Consider the following 26,995-nt stretch of genomic DNA (forward strand, 5'->3'; position numbering starts at 1 on the left):
CTGCTGTACACAGAAACAGGAACACAACCGTAAAGAGAATCCTTATTGGGTCCCTATGGTTCTTTCTTTCCTTCTCCATGGCAGCACAACAGTGTGGAAAAATAATCTTGGGTGCAGCGGAGCTATTCCTGGCTGGTCTCCCATAACATTTGCTTCTCCTTTATATATGCTATCACAAGAGCCAGCTTTTTCCTAATTCGGCAATACCTCCACAAGGACAGAAATGTCGTAAAACATGATAATTGTCATATTTTGCCTTCAGAATATGTGGAGATTATACATATAATTGCAAAACACAATACAACAGGGAAGGGCCTGATATGTGGTCATAAACCTGGCTATTTGTTGTCTCCAAATAAGCCTCTCTTCCACGTGGCGGAGCTGACGGGGGGGGGGGGGGGTTAAAAATAAAAACAAAAACATTGCCCAGAACCATGAAATCACTGAGCAACTTAGCCCCAGGCCATTCATTACTGAGGCAAAAACTAAAATAAAAATTGCAGTGTGATTAATAGATGTGCTGGAATGAGCCCAAGTTGAACTCTGTCATGGGTGTTTCTGTAGATGACAAAACATGTTCTTGATCTGTCCTGTTATTATTTTTCTGTATATAGACCCTGTCTTTATAATAAGTCACCACTACCTTATTACCTGTTACTCTGAGAATGCCTAGAACAACAAGGGCAGGGAAAGGTCTTTCTAAGGAGGCCTCGCTTTAGCTGTCGTTTGTAAGAAATCAATGCATAGGGCACAGGGATCAGTCTGGTTGAGTGTGTGTACCGTGGCCACGCATGGAGGAGTCCCACAAGGTGCCAGAGCATGAGTAACTTGCATGGTGCAGAGATGGAGGACTGGATGAAGATATGGGAAATGTGCCTCGACTAGAAATGAATGAATGAGTGATTTTCACGCTCATTGAAGGTCTCCTTTTCCCCACCCCGATGCTTGTTTTGCCTTGTTCTCGCTCGCAAACATGAGCTTGTTTTCTTTTTCTGAACAGGAAAAGTGCGCATTTTCAAACAGGAAAAAATGCCCTTTTCTAAATGCATATTAAGTGTGAAAATTCATCTTTTTGAAAACTGTATTTTAAAGTGTGCATTTTTTTTTCAGAAAGAATACATTTTGCAAAGCTGATCACAAGCTTGAGAATGTGCGAGCTTTTCCCAACAACTGTGTTCATGCTCACATTCAAGGTTGTGAGCAGGGAATTTGTCAATTTTTCAAATGTGAACGCAAATCTCATGTATCTCTAGCATAAGACTTCCATTTCTTGCAATAGCCTATTTGCACACCCATGCACTTATGCTTGGGTGTAGAGTTTTTTCTCTCTCCTATGTATGGGTGCTGTATCCATGATCAACTGGATTGAGCCTTTCCTTTAAAAAAAACAAAACCCACCACCCACCAACAACTTGAACTTTGAGTTGCCACCACAATTTTGCCTAAGCCAACATTTGAGCAAATGCATGAGTTCCTCCTGAGGTGAAACATATGAAGAATGTTGAGGGGACTCAGATGAGTTTTTTTAAATTAATTTTTTATTGTGATTTTATCAAAACAAATTGTGGAAAAGAAAAAAGGGGGGATCAGCAACACCGTAGCTACATGCACAGAAATATCAATTTCCATTAAATACAACATTCTAAAAAAGAAGACAGGAGATGGATTATGCATAAACTTCGACAAAAGCAGACCAATGTCCACATATATGTCCATTTGCAAGTGGTGCCTATATATCACCCGTTCAAATGTTTATAGCATTATTAGGTCCTCAGTCCATTGCATTATAGGAAGTGAGCATTTATCCTTTCAATGTTGTAATATCGGTCTCTTAGCTGTCGAAAGGGCTTGGAAAATCCACTTGTGCCGACCATATGTTAACTTCCAAGAAACAGGTAAATAATTTAGGAGGACATGTACAGCATTAAATATTAAAGAGTGCTCCAATATAAAGTTTATCCATATTAGGACCTCATAATATGAGTTTTGAGGAGACCAGCAATATTGAGGAGACCGTATCATGAGTTTTGAGGAGACCAGCAATATTTCTCGACTAGGGTTTTTTTGTGGGGGGCAGTCCACATAACTATAGATTGTCACTAGTTTATGGGCTGCTGACAGAAGATTCCTTTTGTTAGGTTAAATAGATTTCTGGTTAATAGCCAAACAGGGGTTGGTTAATGTATCTCTATAAGAACTAGATGACTGGTTTGAAAGAGACAGCCATCAGAGCTTGGAGAATATGAACTTCCTAAGGGGTGTGTGTGTGTGTGTGTGTGTGAGAGAGGGAGAGGTTCTGCCTTATCTTTACAATGATTGGCACTTCATATCAGTCGTTCAGCCTGGAACCTGTTCTTCAGCCTGGTTTGGTGTATGGTTATTAGCTTAAAAACCCTTGCTCCTGTGCCATTAACAGCAGTCTGACATGATTAAATATTTAGCAGGTGAAGCCTTTCTCCCCTACTTACCTTGCTGCCAGGAAAAGCTTCACCTGTTACATCTCTTTGTGTCAGAAGCAGGGCCAGAAAAAAAAGGTGATAACCCTTATTTGGAATTTTGCACATAGTATTCCCAAGTGCCTTGACCTCACCCAAGTTCTTGTAATCCCAGCTTCATGTCTGTAGGTGTGAAACCTCTCCCTATGCACATGACTTCTTTCTACATGATTGACAGAACAGGGAAGGACAATCTTGTCTCTTCACAGTTTATTATTTAGGATAAACTTCTATGTTCTAATTATAGCCCATCTACACTTCCATGAGAAATAGCATGCATTCTATAGGCTTGTGTGGAGCTAAAGAAGATGGGACAAAAATTACCAGGCCACAATCCAAAGTCCTTGCTAATATTTTTGACTTGATCACACAGTTTAAACAATGAGTCATTAATAGAAAATGCAATAATCACAAGTCTTCATCTAGAATACTTCCACAATCAGACACTTAATAATCTTTCAGCAGTATAACTACCTTTCAGTCAACATGTAATTTCATATTCTGAAACTAACAGAATACAAGCCCAGGTACTCCTATTCTAAACAAACCAGCTGATCCAGCCCAATGTATTTCAATGCCTAGAGCAGCCTTCCCCAATCTGGTGCCCTCCAGATGTTTTGGACCAGGGGTGTTGTTGTAAAAGGGCCCACCTGGGCATGGGCCCCAGATCTTTTTTCAGCTATGCCCTGGATCTTTTGAGCTGTCCTAATTGCCTTTTTTTTTTTTTTTTTACATTTTCCCATTGACTTGCATTGGAAAACAAAAACATCCATTTTTTTTAGTTTGTATACTAAATACATGAAATTTGGAGGCTTGGTAGCCCCCATGGAACTGATTAATCTGCCTGTCAGGGTGGAAACTGAGCCGATAGAACCCCAGAGCAGTTCTGATTCTGAGGAGGATCAGCAATCCGTGGGAGAGGAGCCAGCTCATCCCTCACAGGCACAGCAGCTGGCAGAGATTCCTCCTGCTGGCATTCCTGAGATAGATAGTGATCCTAGCAGTGAGAAAGTGTGGGAACGGGGCTTGCTAGATGCTCGACGCAGACGCAGGGAGCAACGAGTGATGGAGGGCGCGGAAAGGAGGCGTAGCGCCCGTTTGGCGCGCAAGCAATGGCCACCTCCCGTGGACCCAAGGGAAAGAGGGAGGATCTCTCCCTAGCCCATAAGTTCAGGGCCTTCAAGTGACTCTCCTTCAAATGGGGATCAACTGCCTACTCAGAGCATAGGCTACTCTGCTGTTCCTTGCTTAGTCGCTGGTGATTAGCATTTGAAAGAGTCATTAAGTTGTAAAAGGATTAAAGCCTTGAAAAGAATCCTTTCATCTGTGTCTTGAGTTAGCTATTGGAGTCTACTGAAAGAGGCCACTAGGGTGCCTCCTGACACTGCCAAATTTCAGGCAGTTAGATCCAGTGGTTTTTGTGCTAGTCACAGGTAAAATTTGCTATTTTCAAGAAAATCTGTCAAAGCAAAGAGCTATATTTTTTGTGTGCGTCCACATATGTGCATGGAATTTGGGGACCTGGAAGCCCATATAGAGATGACTGAGCCTGCCAAATTTCAGACAGTTAGGTCCAGTGGCTTTTGCGCTAGTCATGCGTAAATTTTCCTTTTCTCAAAGTCTAAAACAAAAAGTAAAAACTGTCAAGTCACCCAGGGTATTAGACATCCTAATCAGAAGGTGTTTAAGGTGACCATTAGGAGGTCACTGTCCCTAACCTCTGGTGTAGAGTTTTTTTGAGGTGCAAAAAAGCTCTCTCCCCCTACTTTTCTTTTCTGCTCTTACATGCCCACTGTTGTGAGCTTGCCTACAATGAAATTTTGAAGAGGGAGAAGGAAGGGAAGAAAGAGGTCCATGTGAAATACTGGTATTTCACATAGCATCAGATTTTACTGCCCCAAACAGGAACCTTTGGATTCTGCAGAAGTTAAGTAGCTTCAGTACAGCAAAGGATCCAATCAGCCTCCACAAACTTCTTTCTCTCCCTCCATTTTAATTCCTCCTAAATAGCTGTAGGACTCAAATAATCCCAAAGGGAGAGTTAGGACTATGTGGCATCATGATCGAGAAACTGCTGGGGCTTTTAAATAGGTTCTACGGTTTTAAAAAAGCTAGAAAAAGCCCTCAGTCACCTCACCTCAGAGGTTGTAGAGAAACAAATCTGGGGCTCTTTTGTTTGTCAGTTGCCATTATCCAGCAGTAGGAAGGGCTGTAGCTCAGTGGCAGAGCCCCTGCTTGGCATGCAGAAGGCCCCAGGTTCAATCCTCAGCATCTCCAGGTAGGGCTACGAAAGAATCTTGCCTAGGGATGTTAGAGAATTCCACCATGGACTCCCGCCGAGTCTGTGGTGGAACGCAGCAGTCCTCCCTCCCCCCCGCAAAATTGTCCCGGGACGGACCCCACCTGGCATTGGCCAGTCCGGTCCGTCCGCTGCCCCGGTCTGCGATCGCCATATGCCTCCCTGTGTTAGCCATGATAGACTACATAAGTATTTACGTAGCCTCTCATGGCAAAGAGCAGGGATGCAAATGGCGTCCGCTACACCATTTGCGTTGCTACTCTGCCGTAATAGGCTACATAAATATATCAATAGCCTATCACGGCTAACGCAGGGACGCAAATGGCGTCCGCTACGCTGGACGCCATTTGCGGCTGCAGCCTGGCAGCGGACAGAAGTCCGGCAGCGGGCAGGCCCAGCCGGCAACTCCGCGGATTTGCTGTGGAGCGGAGCTGGCCAGGGAGGATTCTGGGGGGAGAGACGGATCGCCTCCTCCCCCCAGCAAACGCCCCCACCCAGAATGGGGTAAGTAATTTGCCCATCCTTAATCCTGCCTGAAACTTTGGAGAGCTGCTGCTGCCAGTCAGTGTCAACAATACTGCACTAGATATACCCAGGGTCTGGCTCAGTACAAGGCAGCTTCCTGTGTTCCTCTGAACAGAAAGCTTTAATAAAAATAGGAGGTTTTGGTTTGTTTTTTAAGTGGAGGGGAGATAAATATTGCCAATTTATGCAATTCTAGCCTACTGAGAAGTCCCATTATTTTTAATGAGGCTTACCCTCAGGAAAGTGTGCATAGGATTGCAGCACAGGTTACTTTTGCAGGGAGGTTTGCACCTTGATGTTCTGCATGTTCACTCAGAAATCAGTCTTGAGTTGTGAGCATGGTGGTGCAGGCTTAATACAGTGCCTACCCAATTCTGTCTAATGAATTGGCTACCCTTTCAGCTCAGTCTTATGCATGTTTTGTCATTTGGGGGTTTGAGGGGTTTTTTGCATGAACTCTAGCTTCAGTGGTGAGGGAAAGGCAACTTAGTGCATGCTCAGAGTTTCTCCATAACTGAGCCCTAGTTTTGAAAACAGACTCATTGGCTGAATCCTGGTGAAGTCTTGGAACAAATGAAGTTATGGGGAGGAAGATACAATGAGAGCTTGTGCATAGAGAGGAGTTGCACAAAACAAGACATCCGTTTTTATGAAAAGTTTCTGGTAGGATGAGGGGGGATGGTTGCATGGAGGGGAATAGAATTGGTAGCGGGAGAATGCAAGTGCTCAGTGGTGAAAGAATAACATTCTGCACATGCTCAGAGGCAATCTCTATTTAAGAACATAAGAAGAGCCGTGCTGCATCAGACCAAGCTCCATCTAGTCCAGCATTCCGTTCACACAGTGGCCAACCATATGCCCATTGGAAACCCACAAGCAGGACGAGTATAATAGCACTTTCCCACCCATGTTCCCCTGCTAACATTTGTGAAATGTAAATAAATTCTAGTAATTCTAAATTAGAATGCACGTATATCCTTCAGAAACTTTGCAGGTTTCTTGCCTGGGGGACACCTCTCATGGCCTGTGCATTTTCATACAAATTTACCCAAAAACTATTGGGGAAGGAGTGAGTGGAAGGGAAAGCAAATCACTCCTCAAACTGGAAAACTCCCCTTCCACATGCGCTGCTGCACCTATCCTTCTGAAACTTTGCTGGTTTCTTACTTAGGGACAATTGTAGGCTGTCTGTAACTTTCAGAACAATGGTCCACAAGGAACATAGGGAGATAAGTATGTCCTCTTTTGGAGACCTCAAAATGTCAAGGCCACCCTTGCACAAAAACCCTTGTGGCTATCATTCTGAAATTTGGCAGACATGATCTCCTCTGATGGGGCAATGACTCCTGAAATTTTGTCCAATTCTTCCAAGGAATTAAAATGTTATTGGCAGTTCCCTTTAAAAGAAAATCAAAATATAAACCCTGCACCTATTTTTCTGACATAGGTGCATGCACCACACACATACACACACATATATTAGACGTGCACTTAGACTTAGACTCATGTGTGTGTGTGTATATATATATGCAAATTTGTGTTATGGGCCTGTGCCTCGGATCTTTTAATACCCTAGCAATGCCCCTGTTTTTGACTATGACTCCCAGCATTCCTGCCCATTGGCCATATTGAGGCTGACCAAGATGATGTCCTAAATCAACCTCTTCTCTTCCTCAGCATTCCCATCTTGGTCTATATCCCTTGAACCCACATATCTGCCCCTCTGGTCATCCCACTTACTTTGGGAGGCCAGTGCTTCAGCCCCCTGCCTTGTTTTGCTAGTAAAAGGAGGTGGGGGAATAGCAGTGAAGGAGTTAATAGAAAGAGCTTTTTATTATGGGGTGGTTGGGCTACGAATTGTGTAAATCAGGGGTGGGCAACTGGTGGCCCTTCAGATGTTTTGGCCTACAAGTCCCATCATCCCTCACTGAGCTAACAGAGACTGATCAAGAAGGAGATCTTGGGGTTGTGGTGGACAGTGCGATGAAAATGTCAACCCAGTGTGCGGCTGCTGTGAAAAAAGACAAACTCCATGTTAGACATAATTAGGAAAGGAATTGAGAACAAAACTGCTGAGATCATACTGCCCTTATACAAATCTATGGTGCAACCACACTTAGACTACTGCCTGCAGTTCTGGTCATCCCCTACAAAAGGATATTGTAAATCTGGGAAAAGTGCAGAAAAGGGCAAGTAAAATGATCAAGGGGCTGGAGCAACTCCCCTTTGAGGGAAGGTTACAACAGCTGGGATTATTTAGCTTAGAAAAAAGGTGAGTAAGGGGAGACATGATAGAGGTATACAGAATTTTGCATGGCGTAGAGAAAGTGGATAGGGAGACATTTTTCTCCACCTCTCATAATGCTAGAGCCCGAGGTCATCCCATGAAGCTCATTGGTGGGAGATTCAGCACAGATAAGAGGAAGGACTTCTTCACACAGCGCATAGTGAAACTGTGGAATTGACTTCCACAGGATGTAGTAATGGCCACCACTTTGGATGGCTTTAAAAGGGGATTGGACAAATTCATGGAGGAAAAGGCCACCAATGGCAGTATGCCTGTATACACAAATTGCTGGGGAACATGGGAGGGACGGGCACTCATGTCCTGCTTGTGGGTTTCCCAAGGGCAACGGGTTGGCCACTGTGTGAACAGAATGCTGGACTAGATGGACCCTCAGTGTGATCCAGCATGGCTCTTCTTATGGCTCTTTCTTACCCAATAGAAAAACTAAGGGCTAAGACTAAGACTTCTCCCCCTGATGCTTTACTTTTCTGTTGACAGGGTGGTTTTTAGGTTTTAATGTGAGACAGCATTCAGAAGCCATATCCCTGCTTTTAGATACTGCTTTTATGCTGCCTGGAATGCTTCGGTAGAAAACAAGGGAAACCCTAAATCATGTCTTCAGAAGAAGCTCAAATAGTTTGCACTGTGGATGAAAAGTCAGATAAAGAAAGCCATGCTAAAGCAAAGACACCAGTTCTAAAATCCCATTTTATTTGTATGTCCATAACTGGCAGCATTTTCTTCCCCTGAAAGAAAATCTCTCACATGCAGTCTGGATAATCTGACCGTCCTTGAAGCAAAAGGATCTCTTCTTTTTAATGAAAAGGAGGACATGACGTTGGCCGAGTTCCCTTGTCCAGGCCCTTGTCAGTCGAGATGTGGTACTCTCACACATTTGGGAAGCCCACTGTGATGAGGTGGAGAACTGTGGTCACTCTGCAAGGCCCGTTCCTTAGAGTGCCAGGTTTCTTAGCACCTTATAAGGATGGCAATATCAGTCTTTTTCTGTCAGATGGGAGATGGGATTTTTCTCAGGCTGGCCTCTTCTTCTTGTCCATCTCCCCTACAGAGACTCCCCAGGCCAGCCCAGGGAGATAGGGGGATGCTGTTCTGCTAATGGGGGACACGGGGGTTGTTGGCAAACATGCGCGCAGTCAGTTCTCTGCGCATCAGCTCATTCACTTCGTACTGAAGGTCCTTGGAGCTGAAGAAGCAGAGATTCCTACCCAGCTTGGCACACTTGGCTTGTGCGGGCATGTGGCTGCTGGCATTCTTCCCAAAGGAGGCTGCCTTTCCATTGCCCTTAGTTGGCAGAGGTGCTTTTCGTGAGTGTACATCTTGGGACATCTTAGACCTCTCCAAGGTACACTTGGGATCCTTCACTTTATTCCCCTGCCTCACTGCCACTTTCTTTGTCTCCTGCTTCCCTCGCTTGAGCTGCACCTTCTTCTGTTTGGGCTGGATCTTTTTCTTACGCAGGGCCTTCACATTCATTCGCTTCTGAGCCTGGGTCGTCTTCTTCCCACTCTGGGCAGCAGCCATTTCCCTTCACTCTTCTGCGCCCACGTTTGGCTGTACTTCTTAGTGACAAAATGGCTCTGTACTCTCCCCACTCCTGCTGGCTTGTATTCAAATGAAGGGCCGGCTGTCTGATTGGTTGGCTGGAAATTGCCCCCTTTTTGTGATATAGCAGAGGTACCTGAAGAGCCAACAGCATTTCATAATATGTCTTTGTGATCTGTCCCTCCCTCCCATATGCAAATGCAGGAAATTATGACATCAGAGCTGTTCATTGGCCAGTGGGAAGGATGACTAAAACAAAGAGGTTTATACAGTGGTTGGGTGTGTTTTTTTAATATAAAGTTAAATAACTATCCTTGTATCTACTCTAGAACTAATGATTATTATGCTAATTAAATGTAGCAGAAATATAGACCATTACTACTACATATTCATAAATATAAATGCAAGTTCCTAGTTTCTTCTGTTTCTGTGACACAGGTCTAAATTTTCAATGCCCTGATTTGCACATAACTCTAACCCTTGGTATATTTAACCCACAGCTTGTTGAATTCTGAGTTGTTGCAATATGCAAACCTGGCTGCACTAACAAACCATAGATTGTTAACCACAAACATTCCAGATAGAGAACCCTTGGTTTGTTGTCGGGTTGTGAACCCTGGGTTATTTAAACCATGGGTTGTCATTACCTGCGAACCTAGAACCATGGGTTGTTCATGAGTTGGTTCACTAGGGCTACAGAGGCAGCATTCAGGAGCAGTAAAAAAAAAAAAAGAAGAAGAACCCAGCTGCTCTACATACCAGTACTACACTGCCGCAAAGGCATTTGAGATACAGGGAGGGAATGGGCAACAGAGTTGGGAAACAAACAACCCAGGGATTAAGAAAACAAACTGCAGTTTGTTTGATCATCTTCCAAACCAACCCAGGGTAGGGCAACAAACCATCAGTTAACCATAGGTTAAGTAAACCATGGGTTAGTGTTATGTGCAAACCAGGTCAATAACTTCCATTACATTCTGTTGGCAAAGTGGACACTAGCTAATAGAATCCCTGCAAGAATTTGTAGATGTGTTGTCTGCTGAACCTTGACTACTGAGTTCAGGCTGGTTCCACACAGATGTTGGTCAGGCTTCTTAACAGGGTTATATAGAGCTCCCTGGCAAGGCTCTAAACCCAGGCCTGCAGCAGGATTTTTCCTAATTCAAGGAAAAAGAGGGACAAGGGAGTCCTGGGCTATACTAAAAAGGACAGCGCAAAGTGAATTCTTCTTGCCTGAATACCACACAGTAGAAACTAGCATCTCTAGGGGTTGGTTTATCCCGCACTTCCAACAGGGTCCATGAGACACCCCTTTCTCCCATACAATTAAATGGCTGTCACTCAGTCCTCTGGGAAAAGTAAAGCATTGGACTTTGGAACATCACAGTGTTCCTGCTCTGAGGTTGTTGTTGTTGTTCAGTCGTTCAGTCATGTCCGACTCTTCGTGACCCCGTGGACCATGGCACGCCAGGCCTTCCTGTCCTCCGCTCTCTCCCGGAGAGTGCTCAAGTCCATATTCATTGCATCGGTGATGCTATCTAGCTATCTCATCCTCTGCCATCCCCTTCTCCTTTTGCCTTCAACCTTTCCGAGCATCAGGGTCTTTTCCAGTGACTTTTCTCTTCGCATTAGGTAGCCAAAATATTTGAGCTTCAGTATCTGCCCTTCCCATGAGCAGTCAGGGTTGATTTCCTTTAGGATGGACTGACTGGACCTCCTTGCAGTCCAGGGGACTCGTAAGAGTCTTCTCCAGCACCACAGTTTGAAGGCATCCATTCTTCGGCACTCAGCCTTCCTTATAGTCCAGCTCTCACAGCCATACGTTGCTACTGGGAAAACCATAGCTTTGATTAGATGGATCTTTGTTGGCAAGGTGATGTCTCTGCTTCTTGACTTTAATTGACAGGGATCTAGCTGAGGCACATTCAAAACGATGTATATGCAGAAATGTACTGTGGAATACCAAGTTTCAGGGTCCCTACAACATATAAGCCCTCTGTCTTCCCTATCCCTCTCTGCTCACAGTTGAGGCTGGTGACTGTGATGCCAGTGGGGCAGTGAATCCACTCCAGGTTTCAGCCCAAACCAGTCAGAATGCTAAAGGAGCTATCAAGGTTTGATAGCTCCTTTAGAGTTCTGACTGGTTCAGAATGAAACCTGGAGCGGATTATCTGCCCCACTGACATTGCAGCCTCCAGCCTTTACTGCCTGCTTTGCTTCCATTAGAAAGCCAGTTCAAAAGCCAAATCCCTTCCCCCATATTCAGAGGCATTTTGTCAGTGTATCCAATATAATAGTAAGCAGTGTCAACCCTTATTTGTATTTCCCCCTGAAATGTACTTTAAAGACATAGCTATTGGTGACATCTTTTTGTTTCCTTACTAAAAAATAAGCTCAGTGGACCCAATCCAGATTGGGACCCTAGCACCGGAGGTAGGAGGGCGTTAACTCTTTGCCCTCTGCTGCTGCAGTCCCAATTCGGATTGGGATTCTTGTGCTTGCAATGTGCATTGCCAAAAAAAGGACAAGTGGAAAGGAATGGATCCTTTTTTGGCAAGGCACATTGCAGGGAGAAGCCACACACCCCCCACCTGCCACTGCCGCTCAGTCCAGATCAGGACTGCAGCAAGGGCCAAAGGGCTAACAACCCTCCTCCCCTTCTCTCCCCTCCCTTTTCTGGGGATGGTATCGCCCAGCTGAGTCTGTGTACGTGCAAGTAGCCTGTAGCTTCTGAAGCTGGGACTCTGATGAGGGACAGGAACAAAGAGAGCTTGGATTTGTGGAGATCTGAAGGTCCTGGATGCCCCCACCCAGGAAACGTGATATGGGAGCAGCACATTTGGGGGTCAATTCACGTCCTTTACGCAGTGAACCTCCACCGATGCTCAACCTGTATCTTTGTAAACAAATGCAAACATCACAGAACACCCAAAAGCCTCCAATGACCTCATTCCAAAGCTCACCAAACCTGGGAAGTGCTGCATCCCTGGGGTTCTCGCCGCTCAGAGAAATGGGGCGCAGGTAACGGAAGGAAGGCAGGGGCGACCTTGCAGCCATTTCTGATGAAATTAGACAAGGTCACGGTGATAGTTAAGCTATAGGTATCATAGGTCACAGCTGGTACAAAGTTTTACTAGCAACAACATAAAAATGTCTCACCTGTTTTGACGCTTTATAGATTTTTCCTCCAGGAGGCATACATAGCTAGGTCTGCTCTGCTTCAGTTAGAAAGCAAGTTCAGGCAATACCTGCTTCAACAAATGCCCTAATTACTGAAGCTGCTAATTAAGTCATTAGCCTTGGTGGTTACTCCTGCAGAATGAAACTAATTTTTAATGTTTTACTACATGCCAATGGCAACAAACCCATTAACCATGAATGAATAAATGATGGTAGCAGCTACCTAAAGCAATATAGCTATAGGGCAGCCTTTCCAGACCTGGGATTCACCTTTATTGCCATCCTGTGACCATATTTGATTTTAACTCCATCCATCCATCTCGTGTGTGTGTGTGTGTGTGTATGTGTGTGTGTGTGTTTAGCCTCTGTCTCTGTTTTGTTGCTCATTCTCCATCTTTCTCCTGTTTGCTTTCTCTCCTAGAACAGTCTTCCCCAACCTGGTGTCCTCCAGTTATGTTGGACTGCAACTCCCATCGTTCTCAGCCCATGGTCAGGGATTCTAGTCCAAAATATCTGGAGGGCACCAGGTTGAGGAAGACTGTCCTCAAAGGAAAACTTAAAAGAAAATAACCCTGGTGGTGAATATGGAGTGACTCTTCTTAGAATGGGGCATGTTGAGGATAAGTGATATCTATCCAGGGCTGCCAAGATGAAAGCTAGAGAACATTCAGTGACCTTTAGTTCTCCCGATGTGTCAGGAGACAAGGCAACCATGGCTTCTTCTGCTGGTTCCCTCTCTGGTCCTGCCATCCACCTACCTCCCCTGTTTGCTATAAATAATAACAGCTCCACACAGCAAACAGGGGAGGGGATGGACAGGACAACAGGGTGTGGGGAAGGAACGAGCAGGAAAAGTTGAGGCTACCTTTTCTATTTTCACACTGGTAGATTTAAAGATCTATGCATATTCTTCAGCTTTCAGCCTGGCAACATTAGATAGGCAGTAGTTTTAGCAGCCCAGAGAGGGAGAAGCTGGGACATCCACATTCTCTCTCTCAGCTTTTCCTTCCACAGATTGACTGCGTTTTTCCTGTATTGTTTGAAGAATGTTCACACATCTGAAATCATGCAGTAAATATGCCTCTCTCCCCACTCCACAGTCAGGAAAAGAGACTGGCAGAAAGTCTTGCATGCAAGCTTGTTTTGTGTGCTTTTAGACATGTAAAAAGGTAAAGGTGTCCCCAACCAGTCGTGTCCGACTCTAGGGTGCGGTGCTCATCCCCGTTTCTAAGCCAAAGAGCCAGCGCTGTCCGAAGACACTTCCGTGGTCATGCGGCCGGCATGACTGAACACCGAGGTGCACGGAACGCTGTTACCTTTCCCGCTGAAGCGGTACCTATTTATCTACTTGCAATTTCTTGCAATCATCTAGTTCTCAAATCTCATTTGAAGTTGAGATGATGGATGGATAGACTGAAAATATAGAAAAAATACCAATGCTAGTTAAGAAGGACATGGATAGGATCAAGCAGTTAGACTGAAAGCAGATGTGTGTGATAAAGTGAAAAGGATATTCATCTTATATTGATAAGTGTAATATAGAAAAGAGTTTGAACATCCATGTGAAAGTATATTGAAATGCATAGATATAAAACAGAAAAAATAGATTGCATGGATTACTATTATTATTATTAATGTTTATTGTTTCATTCGGGTTAGAACTGCTGAATACTGAACAAATAAAAGATCGGCAGTAAAACAGATATAATCAGTCAGAAATCATCACTCTACAACATTCAGCATAGATTAGACAGTTGCTTTCGAACTGCTAGGTTGGCAGGAGCTGGGACTGAAGCTCACTCTGTCACGCAGCACTCGGATCTTGAACTGCTGACCTGCCGACCTTCCAGTCTGCAGTTCAGCATCTTAACCACTAAGCCACTGTGGCCCTCTTGCCATAGGGCCATCTAAAACCAACTGTGCTGTGGAAAGCAACAGGAGAGAGACGTTGGGAGGCAGGCAAAGGAAGAACCAGGCGCCTACTCCAGCTGGGCTGGATTGGTTTTGTTGCATGGGTTTTAATATATTAATTGCATGTTATTAATATTGTGAGCCTCTTTGAGGTCTTCAGTCAAAAAGCTGGTTACAAATCCACTAAACAAACAAACAAACAAACAAATAGCTGGAGGGTCTTCAGGGCTCCAGGAGGAGACCCAACCCTATTTCCTCTTTCTGAAACAAAAACAACTGGAGCAAGACATTTTAAACATGGGGGGGCAGGGAAGTCTCAAAATTAAGCATGTAATTTAAATAAATTTATGCAATGTTCCTGCCCTGTGCCGTTTGCTCCAGTTACAGAGTTTGTCCTCTCTCTCAAGGAAAAGTGGGTGAAATTAGCGTCAGACACCAGAATGAGGTGGTGGTGGTGGTTATTACCCATTGCTTCCCTCACTCTTCAATCATTCTTACCACATCAGTGGTAGGATAATTGGATGCAAGGAAATTGCCACCTCTCAGACACCTTGTTCCTCAGCTGGGTTTCACAGGACAGATCACAGAAATGGGTCTCTTTGTGTAAGTGTTGCCCAGCTCCTGGTGTAGCCTTCCCCAACCTGGTGCCACCCAGATGTGTTGGACTACAACTCCCATTATTCCTTGCCAGTTCAGGTAAGAATAAACTGCTGGCTGTGTAGGCTTGATTTATGGAACTTCCTTATGATAAAGTTTGAGAAACAACCTAGAAAGTTCAGCAACATGGCCTCTGTTTGTAAACTAATCACCTCGCTGTCCTTCTCTCCATCCTCTGCCATGTGCCAAGCCTGATGGGGGTCACTGAGGCAAAATTAAGGAGGCTTGAGATAATTGGTTTATAATCCCTGTGATGAACAGTTTCTATTTAAGGAGAAATAAGGCTACAACTCACAGATATCTAGGTGACACACTGCAGAGATTGTCTTATTTCCCGTCCTGCTTTCAGACTGAATGCCACCTGGAAAATGGCAAGTATGTATGCGTCTCTGTCTGTCTGCGCCTGCACCTGGCGTCTAAGAATTCAGGCGCTCCAAGCCCCGCCTCTCCCTGTTCGCTGTTTCTCACAGGGGTGTGTGAAGAGAGGCCCTCTCCATCCAGCTGGGCCTTTGAAGCCTGTGGAGTCAGTGTCTCCATCTCTGGACAAGCCTGGGAAACGTCCTCCCCCATGTCTTGCAGTTCTTCATAATCTGAGCTACTGTGCCACTCCCTGTGCTCAGAGGCAGCCCTGACATCATCCCCGTTCCCATGAGCCCCCCCCCCTTGTTCCCTCCCTGGGCCCCTGGGCTTGTGGGGGTATTGCCGGTGGAAACGGCGCAGCAGCGAAGGGGCATGCAAATGTAGGGATGTCAGAGAATTCCGCCACGGATCTCGGTGAGGCCGAATGCTAGTGCATTCGACCTCCCAAACTCCGTGGCGGAACGGCCTGCCCCCCCGCCCCCCCGCGGATCCCCCCGGGATGAGACTTACCTGGGGCGGATGTTCCGGATGGCGGCAGCTCCAGCGGCAGCTTCAGCGGGGGTGGCAGCGGCTGGTCTTCTGGCCGGCCGCCACCACCGCCATTTGCAGTCTGGTTTTTTTTTTCCCCATTCGTGATAGGCTACGTAAAGACTTACGTAGCCTATCACGTCTGGGTTAAAAACAAAAAAACAAAAACGTGTACGCAAATGGTGGCGGCTACGGCCGCCGCCATTTGCGTTCCTTATTTTTGGCTGTCTTAGTCTACGTAGATATTTACGTAGAGTAAGATGGTGAAAATAAAGGGGAACGCAAATAGCATCCGCTACGCTATTTGCGTTCCCCTTTCTTGTCTTCGTCTTAGTCTATGTAAATATTTATGTAGACTAAGACGGCCAAAAATAAAGAACGCAAATGGTGGCGGCTGTAGCTGCCGCCATTTGGGTACGCTTTTTTTTGTTTTGTTTTTTAACCCAGACGTGATAGGCTACATAAGTCTTTACGTAGCCTATCACGGCTGAATTCAGGGACGCAAACGGCGGCGGCTACGGCCACCGCCATTTGCGTCCCTGCTAGCCAGTGGCCGAATGTCTGGCTGCTGGTGGAGCCGGCTGGCCAGGATTCTGGGGGGAGGGACGGAGCACCTCCCCCCCCCCCAGCAGAACCCGGCGGAGCCAGGGAAGTGGGGTTTCGTACACCCTATGCAAATGTTCAGCCAGTTTCCAGGAATGTTTGTCTGGGCCACACCCCTTCCAGTCCACCAAGCATTGCAGGCACCTGCAGAGAAGGCACAAGTCCAGGATGTCAGTGACCTTCATTCATTCATTCATTCATTTCATTTCTTTACCACCCAATAGCCAAAGCAATCTCCATTGTTGCAAAGACAATATCTATGGTCATCTGGAACTTTATTGTATCTGCCATTTAGAAGTTTAGAGGGTAGAACATTGCACCGAACCAGAAAAAATGGTCTCTTAGATCTGGGGATAGATAACCAGTTTAAAAAATATGACATCCCATTTTTAAAGTTTGGGCCAGGCAAACCCAACAACCAAGGAGAGCATAGACCCTGTGCTACTCTGTAGCGGTCTTGAAAATCTTGAGCTTTTGGTTTTTCGGGGGGGGGGGGCATTGGCATGAAAATATGGGCATATTTTCTCAAATGTATGCATCAGTTGTGTGCATTTTTAAAAATTTATGTATTTTTCTCTCATTGATTAAAGCGTGTTCGTGCACATTTTTCAGAAGTTTGCATTTTTCATGTGCATTTTTTTTTATTTATTTAATTTCATTTCTATACTGCCCAATAGCCAAAGCTCTCTGGGCGGTTCACAAAAATTAAAACCAAAGAGCAAACAATAAGACAACATAAAATATATAAAACATTAAAACCACAGTATAACAATACAACCAGAATAAAACCTGCAAACACTTCCCCCCACGAATTCCATCAAAAGCTTGGAAATGTACAGACTTTGACCACAGATTGCATTTGGGTCTACATTTGGTTCCAGGAGATGCACACTGGTTAAATTCTGGTTAAAAAATGATTTCTCATACATCCCTAAAGATTAGGAGACACAATGAAACTGACTGGGAGCAGGTTCAGGATTGATAAAAAGAAGTACTTTTTCCCACAATTAATATATAGAATTTACTGCTGCAAGGTCAGTGGCCTCTACCTTAGGTCAGATCTACACCTTGTGTCATATCATTATGATCCCATCATGGTAGTGCTATATCCCTCTTGTGTGTTTATACCTCATGGGACACACAACACCATTTGTTGTGGTATTTTGGATAATGTGGAATAAAAAGCAGGGAATAACACCACAATAGCGGTATATAGAGAGTATCTCTACAGCAGCCTAAAATCCCACATTTAAAATGGGGCTTTCTGTTTCTGTCTGTTTTAAATGCAGGATAATGACGGACTCACTTTACACGGGCATCCTCCCCCCTCTTTCCCCCCTCCTTCTCTCCCTTATCTGAGTCTTCCATATGTTTCATTGATCTAGCTTCTCTTCTTGCGGCTTTTCCTTTTTCACGGGGGGAACACAAGCAGAACACAAGCGGGGTAATTTGATAGCTCATTATCTGGGATCTATTTAAAAATGGAATAAAGGTCATTTAGTGCAGGAGATGCCCCTGGAGGCTGACGATGTCATCTAAAGGACCCACAAACTTCCATAAGTGAGCAATCTTAATAGCAGGATAAAAGCTTCGTGTGAAGAAGCCCAGAATGTGTAATGTGCCCCAACAGTTATCCGTGGACTTCAATACTGCTATAAAGCAGTAGTGTACATCTAGCCTGAGATGGCTTTTTAAGTGATAAAATACATTTTAATGAAAGATAATTTATCAGTACTATTAGTCACGATAGCTAAATGGAACACCCATGTTCAGAAGCAGTATACCACTGAATGCTGCTAGGGACAAACAGCAGTGGAAGGCCAGAAACACCTTCACGACTTGCTTGTGGTGGTGTAGTGGAGCCAGGGCTCACAGGGATGAAGTGCCGGCACTTTTTCTATTAGCAGGGATGCTGACGTCACCTGCCACCCTGCTCAGACTTCTCTGTTCCCTTTGACCTTAGCTGCAATTCTCACAGTAGCTGAGGAGGAAGAATGAATTCCCCCAGCACCAATATATTGTTTCTGATTGTTATGCAAAGTATTTTGTGGTGGCTTGGTTTTGAATGGGTAGTTAAGACCCTTTAGCTTTACAAAAGGACTGCTTCTGGTGGAGATGAAAACTGCTAGAACTGGGTCAACACAGCTGCCTGTATTTTTGGACTCTCCTTGAGGGGTATGGCTATGGGGACGCTCATGATGAGTGTTAGCACTTCAAAATTTACTACTACACCACTGCCTCTTTGTGAGCTTCCTCTGGCAAATCAGTGAAAGTTTGCTGGGTGGACGTCTTAAGCACTGTTGGTGGGAAATTACTGGGTAAATTGAACTACCATCTACCAACTACCAAATTGAACTGTGGTTCACAACTGATAAAGAAATAAAGGCGAAAGCAAATTGCTTATGGAATAATAGCATTTAGTGTTGGATTTGTCTGTTTGTTTTGTTATGCAGACTCACAGCTTTTGTTATCACTGAACTTATTACTGAAGATTAGAAAATGAACCCAGAAGAAACAGGGGAAATTATCAATGCTGGGGTAGCCAGCATTCAAGAGAGGAGCACCACGGTTCAAGGAGAGGAGCTGGCTGAGATCAGTATAGTGGGCACACACACTGTGCCTGATGCAACAAGCCCCAGAATCACAGCTGCACTTCAGAGCACAGCTGCTAGTAATGAAGACACCATGACCTCGGAATCCACATTTGACATAACACCCGGAAATTCCACTATGTACCATCCTAGCCCAAACACCATATCTCAGAACCACATTAGCACCACCCTTGAGAACAATATTGCTGCTTTTGGAGAAACCGCTACCATTGTTGACCCTGGAGACAATGTGACTTTTGGAAATAACCACATCAGCACCTCTAAAGAGACTAGCAAGACAATTTCTGGAGATGCTGTTTCCTGCTATTGGGAGGCCTCTACCATCTCCAAAGCCATCACATTGAATACCGCTAGAAATAATAATTCTACATCTTCTGGAAATGCATCTAAGAAGGGATGCCTTATCAGTACTAGCCATGGTGACAACACTACCTCCACAATTGAGGAGACCATTACTGTTCTTGGAAATATAATCACCTCCACCACCACAAGTGACATTTTCTACAAAGCTCCTAGAAATATGGCTACTGACGAAGGCAACAAATACAGCCTTTCTGGGAAAACTACCACTACATTGTCTTCTGCAGATGTTAGGAAGACTACCATCCCTAAAGAGAAAACCACCACTGCTTTTGAAAAATCCACTATTACCCCTATCTCCATTAATGCTCTTGAGAATACTAGTGCCACTGGATATATTGCTATCACGGGTTCTGGAAATAACAGAGCCAGAGAAGACAGCACTACCACTCCTCCAAGAAATGTCAACCAAACTGAACTCGCAGTGTCTTCTGAGAAGGACACCAACATCTTCAGCATTACCCTTAAAAAGACCTGCGGAGATACCACTACTGTTGCTTCTTTCAGAGATAGTACTGTCAATCCCATCTATGTGGGTATTAAAACTTCAGCCACTCAAGGAAACACATTCACAAACACAGCTGGAGATGTCATTCCTAACTGTGAATCTACCATAGTCTCTGAAGGGGCGGTTAGCACTACCTCTGACAAGAACACTGCCTTAGACACAACACTGCTATTGATGGCCTTGATAACAATGCTGTCTCTGGGAATTATACAGGCACCATAGACAGAGAGATCAACCAATCTCTTTTTGCTGGTAGTACTATCACCAATGGATCTGGGGAAACTTTTGCTGTATCCCATGATATCACTTTGAATGTTCCTGGATATTTTACTACCACCACCTCCTTACAGGATACTACAGGATACTCTGCCGAAATAGAACTTGGAAGATCCTCAGAAACTGTTACTGGTGAGACCAGTATAGCTTTTGAAAATGCCACCATGGCTCATGGGGACACTGCCACCAGTGATATCACCCACATGATTCCTACAAATATTGCTGTCACTGAAGCTCCCAGAGAGGCTACCCCTACAAATACAACCACCATTCTGGGAGATGGTTACCCCACTGTTTCAAAGAGATCTGTTCCTGTTAGCCACACAAGACCCTGTGGAGAGTCATCACCTTCTGAATCTGCGTTCATGCCTGTGGCTAATTTGGCCACCAGAGGAACCTTTTAGCAGTGACTTCTCCAAAGCTGTCATTAATTCAGATACTGCTGAAATAATGAATATTATAAATGATACCACCACAGCCCATAGTGAAAACTCTGTCTCTGCCCCTGGATGTATTGTTTCTTTTTCTGAAGACCTTTCTGCCTCTGGAGGGACAGTTACCTTCACACAGATCGCCACAGCTTTTCTTGAAGATTCTGGAAAACAGAATAAGACTTCTACATCTGGAGCAGCCATTTCCCTTGCAGAGACACCTATCACAGAAGTGAATTCCATGTCTGAAATGAACCTTAGGGAAGTTGCCAGTACCACTTCAGGGCCCGCTGTACTTACAGAAGATGCTACATTAATCCCTGTTGCTGCTGCTATCACCCTAGCTGATGAATCTGCCATTTCTCGTAGTAAGACTACATCCCTAGGGAAATCAAAAGATCTAAGCTTCAGTACCATCTCTTCAGCAGACTCTGTCCTTGGGATCTCCACTGATCCAAGAGAGATCATCCATATTATCTCTAGTATAACATCTAGCCCCTACTCTGAAAGCTCCGTGAGAGAGACCTCCACTTTTGGGACCATCCTTGGAGTTGCTGAGACTTTCTTTTCAAGCCACCGCTCCTCTTGAGGTGATTCCAGCCCCTGGTGCCACCACTGCTCCTGAAGACACCAACACTAAGGCAGCCACAATTGACATCAGAAAGGCCCCCATGTCTGGTGCTAAAATTGCCTTGGAAAAACATTCCACCTCAGAAGCCACAACTGCCCTTGGTGGAATTACTTCATCTGGAATTATCACTGCCCCTAGACATACCTTTGCTCAAGAAACCACTAGCTTTATAGAGAATCCCATATCTACATCTGCCATGGCTCATAGAATCATAGAATCATAGAATAGTAGGGTTGGAAGGGGCCTACAAGGCCATTGAGTCCAACCCCCTGCTCAATGCAGGAATCCAAGTCAGAGCATCCCTGACAAATGGCTGTCCAGCCTCGTCTTGAAGGCCTCCAGTGTGGGAGAGCCCACCACCTCCCCAAGTAATTGGTTCCATTGTTGTATTGCTCTTACAGTCAGGAAGTTTTTCCTGATGTTCAGCTGGAATCTGGCTTCCTGTAACTTGAGCCCATTATTCCGTGTCCTGCACTCTGGGATGATCAAGAAGAGATCCTGGCCTTCTTCTCTGTGACAACCTTTCAAGTACTTGAAGAGTGCTATCATATCTCCCCTCAGTCTTCTCTTCTCAAGGCTAAACATGCCCAGTTCTTTCAGTCTCTCTTCACAGGGCTTTGTTTCCAGTCCCCTGATCATCTTTGTTGCCCTCCTCTGAACCCTCTCCAGTTTGTCTGCATCCTTCTTAAAGTGTGGTGCCCAGAACTGGACACAGTACTCCAGATGAGGCCTAACCAGTGCTGAGTAGAGGGGAACTAGTACTTCCCAGGATTTGGAAGCGATGCTTCTATGAATGCAGCCCAAAAGAGCATTTGCCTTTTTTGCAGCCACATCACATTGTTGGCTCATATTCAGCTTGTGATCGACAACAATTCTCGATTTCTGAGGCCATCATTGTCCCTGTTGAAATGTTCACCCATGGAGCTACTTTTTCCTCTGAACAGATAAGCACATCTGGAAATGTTTCTTCCATCAAAATTATTGACACTGCAGAAATCACTTCCATGTCTACCACTATCAGCAGTACATCTTCCTCTGGGAATATGATATTCACACCTTGCAACAATAGTAAAACTGATGAGGCACTTACTTCTGTAACGGTCACCACCATCAATGTCCATAGTGAGACACCCCATCCCAGAGCTAACACTCTCCCTCGAGGGGCGCTCATATTTGAAGATGGTGCTGCTACCAGTGCTTCTGAACATCCAAACACCCCTGAAAATACCACACCTGCACCTGAAAATGCAATCACCATAGTTCTCGAAGACACCACCATTTTCTTTGGAAGCAACAGTACTGCTCCTCATGATGCTGTCACCACCCTTGACAAGTCCAATGATACCCCTACTAGAGACAGGTCCAATACTATGGGAGGAACACTCATCGCCAATAGGGCAAAGAGACCCACTGCCAAATTCAGAGAAACCACTACTACAGAGAACAGGGTTAGAACTCCTAGAGAAATTAAAATTGTCCCAGGAGAGGCTTCCACCTTCACCCCAGGGGAGACAACCACTGCCACATCAAGAAAGACTGCTGACACCAGTACAGATACCCCCATGTCTACAGAACAGACCAGCGGTACTAGCTCTGGGGAATCCTTAGCTGTAATCCCCGGAGAGACGAATATTGCTATATTTGTAAAGACCATAGAACCCACCACTATAGGGTCACCCATGACTCCAGGTGAGACTGTAGCCATCAATCCTGGAGAAACATTTGCTGCTGCCACATTTAGAGAGACCACTGACACCACTAGGGATGCTCATGAAAACACCCTGACTGATCCGGAAGAGTCACTTACTGACACCCCAAGAGAAGAAGTCATTGCCAGCCAACCTGGAAATACCACTGAGACCACCATTCGAGAGGCCCCAACTGCCCTTAATAAGACCACCACCATTATTCACAGAAAAATATCAACCACTGTCCCTAGAAAGACCCCCAATACTCCCACTTCTGGAGCACACCCTGCTTTCATTCCTGACGAAGCTACCACCACCCATAAAGAGGTCCCTCCTGCTGTAGCTAAAGAAAATACTCCCATTGTCTCTACTCCTAAAAAGACTTCTCTGGCTATCTCTAGAGGGATTACCTCAGCTTTCCAAGGAAAAATCAGTACTATCAAGCCAGGTAAGCAAGATTTGGTGTATGTGTTTGATTGTTTCTTGATTGCCTCATAGCCTAAGCTCTCTAGGTCAGGGGCAGGCGGAAGATAGATTGGGATCTACTAGCAGATTAGTGAATAATTTGCAATAGATTGACAAGGGTTTCCAACTTCCAGTTACTGAACAGCAAAAAGGCTTCCCGCACTCTAAATGAGGCTGTTAGTATCACTAAATTAGATATAGATTTGTATTTGTATATGCAGTTATTCCAGAGTAGGGCTCATGGAGTACAGTGGGGAGCTAGCTCCACCTTCTGAACCACCATTTTTATTTTTGCATTTAGCTCCACCCCAGCCACTATTTTGCATGTGCCTTTGGTTGGTGGACTACTAGGTTCAAGTAAACGCACACACAAAAACCAAAGTCGATCCCACAAGATTGAAGTCTGCCCATGTCTGCTCTACGTGATTATTGTAAACAGTCTGGGTTCTGTAATGCTAACTGCTTTCTCTCTGACATGCTAGCTTTCTATGTGTGAGTATTATCCACAACAGATTATGCAAACATACAACACCCCCTGCGCGCACACACACACACACACACACACACACACGGTTTTAGTGATGTAGCTCTAGAAAAACTTTATCAGTTCATTCTGCAGATGGTATATTGGGACAGTGTGTGGTGGAACAGAAGATAAGAAAAGGAAAATAGCTACTGTACTTTTGGAGGTGGTGGAAATTATTTTAATGTTCATTTGTACAGAGCATCTGATATGTGCAAGCCACACGTGGTCTGCATTGATTTCTGGTATTCCAAGCAGCAGGCCAGAGGTTGGCTAGATCGATACCAACAACATAGGCCAAAGTAAAGATGGTAACACAAAACACCAATGGAAGTGGGTACACAGCCCTGTGGTTGATTTATGCATGATCTGAAAGGGACTCTCCACATTCCCAGAATATTATGCTTAGATCATGTCATTGAAGACTGAGCTGAGGCATTGAGAACAGTTTCCACAGCCACACAGGGCAAGCCCCGATTCAGCTCTGAATGAAACATTGGCAATCCAGCAGAGATTCTGACAATTCATCCTTTCTCTTCTTGCCTCTTGCAGCGATCTCTCTGTCATATTGGTCCCTCATGCTTGTCGGTATCACGGTCACCCTTGTCCTTGCTATAGGACTTGGCATGGTAAGGACAGGCACTCTGTTTGGATTATGACTGATTGTAAGATCTGGTACCCTTAAATAATTGAAGATTGTGTTGAATAGTTGCATGAGGCAGATGAAAAGTGTTTCCTTCCCTGCCCTCTTTCTCCACCCTGAACCATCAAAGTGCCTCTACTGGGCAAAGGAGTTTTGGGGTGGGGCTCGACTATACTTGGGAGTGGGTGTAACTTGGGCTCTAACTGCTTTCCATCATACTGTCCCCCTCTCCCTCCCCAGCTGCACTGCTGCTTCCACTCCTTCTGGCCAAACCACCACTGTCTCCTCTCCTCCCAAGCTGGATGCAGGGAGTTCCTGCCTGTTTGCTGAAAGTAAACCTTACTACGAGGGAGGGCAGGAGGATGAGAGGTAGGAACAGGGGCTACCTGTCGCCCATTGTAACAAGAGCCCCACACATCAGGAGGGGGAGCATGCTGAGGATCTATACAAACTTGGAGCCAGCCAGGGTGTGTGGAACACTATACAGGGAGGCAAGGGAATGAATGTCAGCAAATATATAGTTGTTTGCAATCAGGATCCATTTTAATGGAAGGTGAGGTCTAATTAGTTAAGCCTAAAACAGGAGTGCGTGATTTGTGGCCCTCCCAATGTTTTGGCCTACAACTTTCATAAACCCTAGCCAGCATAGTCAAGAATGAAGGATAACGGGAGTTATAGGGCTGAAAGATCTGGAGGACCAGAAGTTGCTCGCTCCTGTTGACTAAGGGGACTAGAACCTTTTATTATTTTTAGTTAATGCGAAGAGAAAACTCTCTGGAAAAGACCCTGATGCTGGGAAAGACTGAAGGCAAAAGGAGAAGGGGACGGCAGAGGATGAGATGGCTAGATAGCATCACTGATGCAATGAATATGGACTTGAGCACGCTCCGGGAGAGAGTGCAGGACAGGAAGGCCTGGCGTGCTATGGTCCATGGGGTCACGAAGAGTCGGACATGACTGAACAACAAAACAAAAATAGTCTCAAGGTGCTGAATACTGTGCCAAATATCACATTTTCTACTTGTATGGTATAGTCACAGATCTGCAGAATATATACGCTCCTGGGTACTACTTCTTCTTACATCCATGATGAGAAGGAATGTTGTCAGATACAAACATTAAGTGGTGTGTTGGGGCTTAAAACAGCAGGAAGGAGTTCTTAGTGTCAGGACTTGAGGGTTCTGTTCTTTGGCTTACAACTGATTATATTGTTACACGGAACACAACACTGATTCTTTTTCTCTCTCTTCCTCTCCCAGGTAATCTATTATGTAATGTTCTTCATCTTGGTCACCTTCTCAGCATCATAACTAACACATCCCCTCGTCCAAACCCTTTTGAAATGAAGGTGTTGCCAAGCTGTAGGCTACAGATGGCCTGAGAAATGGTAACCAGAGGCAACTTTGGAAGGAGAGTTGGGTGGGGAGATGGGACTTCCTTGTAGGGTGGCCCTCTTCAGGAAGAGTAGGCCACAAAGGCTATGGATCACTGAGAGATCACAGTGAGTTTGGTTGTGAAAGGCACTATGTAGTTCTGTAAAAGTGGGTTTATTTATTAATCAGTGTTACTGCTATAGCATGAGCACAAAAATACCAGATCTGAAAGTGGGGTTGCTCTCTGGTCAGGTCATAGCTTCTCCCAAGGAACCATGGTTTTGTGAAGGTTCTAAGAATTCTGATGTGACCTCATTAGGAAACCAACTCTGTCCTGGCCCATCAAAATCCTTGATGTTTCTGTAGGAATATGATCAGTATAGGGTTAAATGTAGAACCTCATATTATTATGGGCCAGCAGCAAGACTCCTAGAAAGACTTCCAGTTTCTGCCCACTGTTATTCCAGCAATAAGCAGCCTGTTTTGTTCACCTGCAAATAAAGTCAATGCAAGTTTTGTTTCTATCTTAAAAATGTGTTCCTATGCAAAACTTACCTTATGGAGAGCCAGTGTGGTGTAGTAGTTAGAGTGTTGGATTGGGATTTGAGAGATCCGTGTTCTATTCCCCACTTGATCATGAAGCTCACTGGGTGACTTTGGGTCAGGCACTGACTCTCAGCCTAACCTCCCTCACAGGGTTCTTGTGAGGATAAAACGGAGAGGAGCAGGACAAGGCACCTTGGGTTCCTTGGAGGAAAAAAGGTGGGATATAAATGTAATAATAATATAATAATTATTGCTGAGGTTGCTGCCGAACACTAGCTATTCCATGATATCGTTTAAGCTTATTGCTCTGTGACCCTGCAAAATAGCTCCTCCCCCTCCCACTGACAGCTGTATCCAAACCAGGAGTTCCTGTGAATTATTTCTGCATTACCATTTGCTCCACTCTAGAAATAAATAGGTATATTTTGGAAATAGGCATAGTTATTTATTTAACAACATTTATGAATCACTCATATTAAAGAAATTTCTAAGCAATGTACAGAAGACACAATTACCTTCCTGAGAATGTCT

At 44.9% G+C, this 26,995-nt stretch overlaps 2 protein-coding genes across 4 annotated transcripts in view; one reads left to right on the top strand and one right to left on the bottom strand.

Moving 5' to 3' along the window:
* LOC146355291 (uncharacterized) overlaps window positions 1–26,995 on the bottom strand; it is a 47,432-nt gene that overhangs the window by 9,398 nt on the left and 11,039 nt on the right. For 2 of the 3 annotated variants that reach the window (XR_014787140.1, XR_014787139.1), the window contains exons 4-5: window positions 26,474–26,665; window positions 1–16,552 (exon numbers count right to left, since the gene is read on the bottom strand). The gene's annotated coding sequence lies outside the window, so the exon portion shown is untranslated. Of the gene's footprint in view, window positions 26,666–26,995 lie in introns of all 3 variants that reach the window. The other variant, XM_084830435.1, reaches the window with a different exon arrangement.
* Window positions 22,906–25,808, top strand: LOC146355292 (uncharacterized). Its single transcript, XM_084829866.1, has 4 exons — window positions 22,906–23,362; window positions 24,455–24,531; window positions 24,844–24,914; window positions 25,805–25,808. The coding sequence occupies exons 1-4, from the start codon at window positions 22,906–22,908 to the stop codon at window positions 25,806–25,808; spliced, it is 609 nt and encodes a 202-aa protein (XP_084685992.1).

The sequence above is a fragment of the Heloderma suspectum genome, chromosome 2 (assembly GCF_057233095.1).
Source record: "Heloderma suspectum isolate Gila_16-S chromosome 2, 16-S_ref, whole genome shotgun sequence".
Taxonomy (NCBI): Eukaryota; Metazoa; Chordata; class Lepidosauria; order Squamata; family Helodermatidae; genus Heloderma; species Heloderma suspectum.

What these genes read in the sequence shown, in the direction of transcription:
- LOC146355292 (XM_084829866.1), top strand. Translation starts at nt 22,906, where the DNA reads ATGACTCCAGGTGAGACTGTAGCCATCAATCCTGGAGAAACATTTGCT. An exon ending in AATCAGTACTATCAAGCCAG is followed by an intron (nt 23,363 to 24,454) that starts GTAAGCAAGATT and finishes TGCCTCTTGCAG; the next exon opens with CGATCTCTCTGTCATATTGG. An exon ending in TTGCTATAGGACTTGGCATG is followed by an intron (nt 24,532 to 24,843) that starts GTAAGGACAGGC and finishes TCTCCTCCCAAG; the next exon opens with CTGGATGCAGGGAGTTCCTG.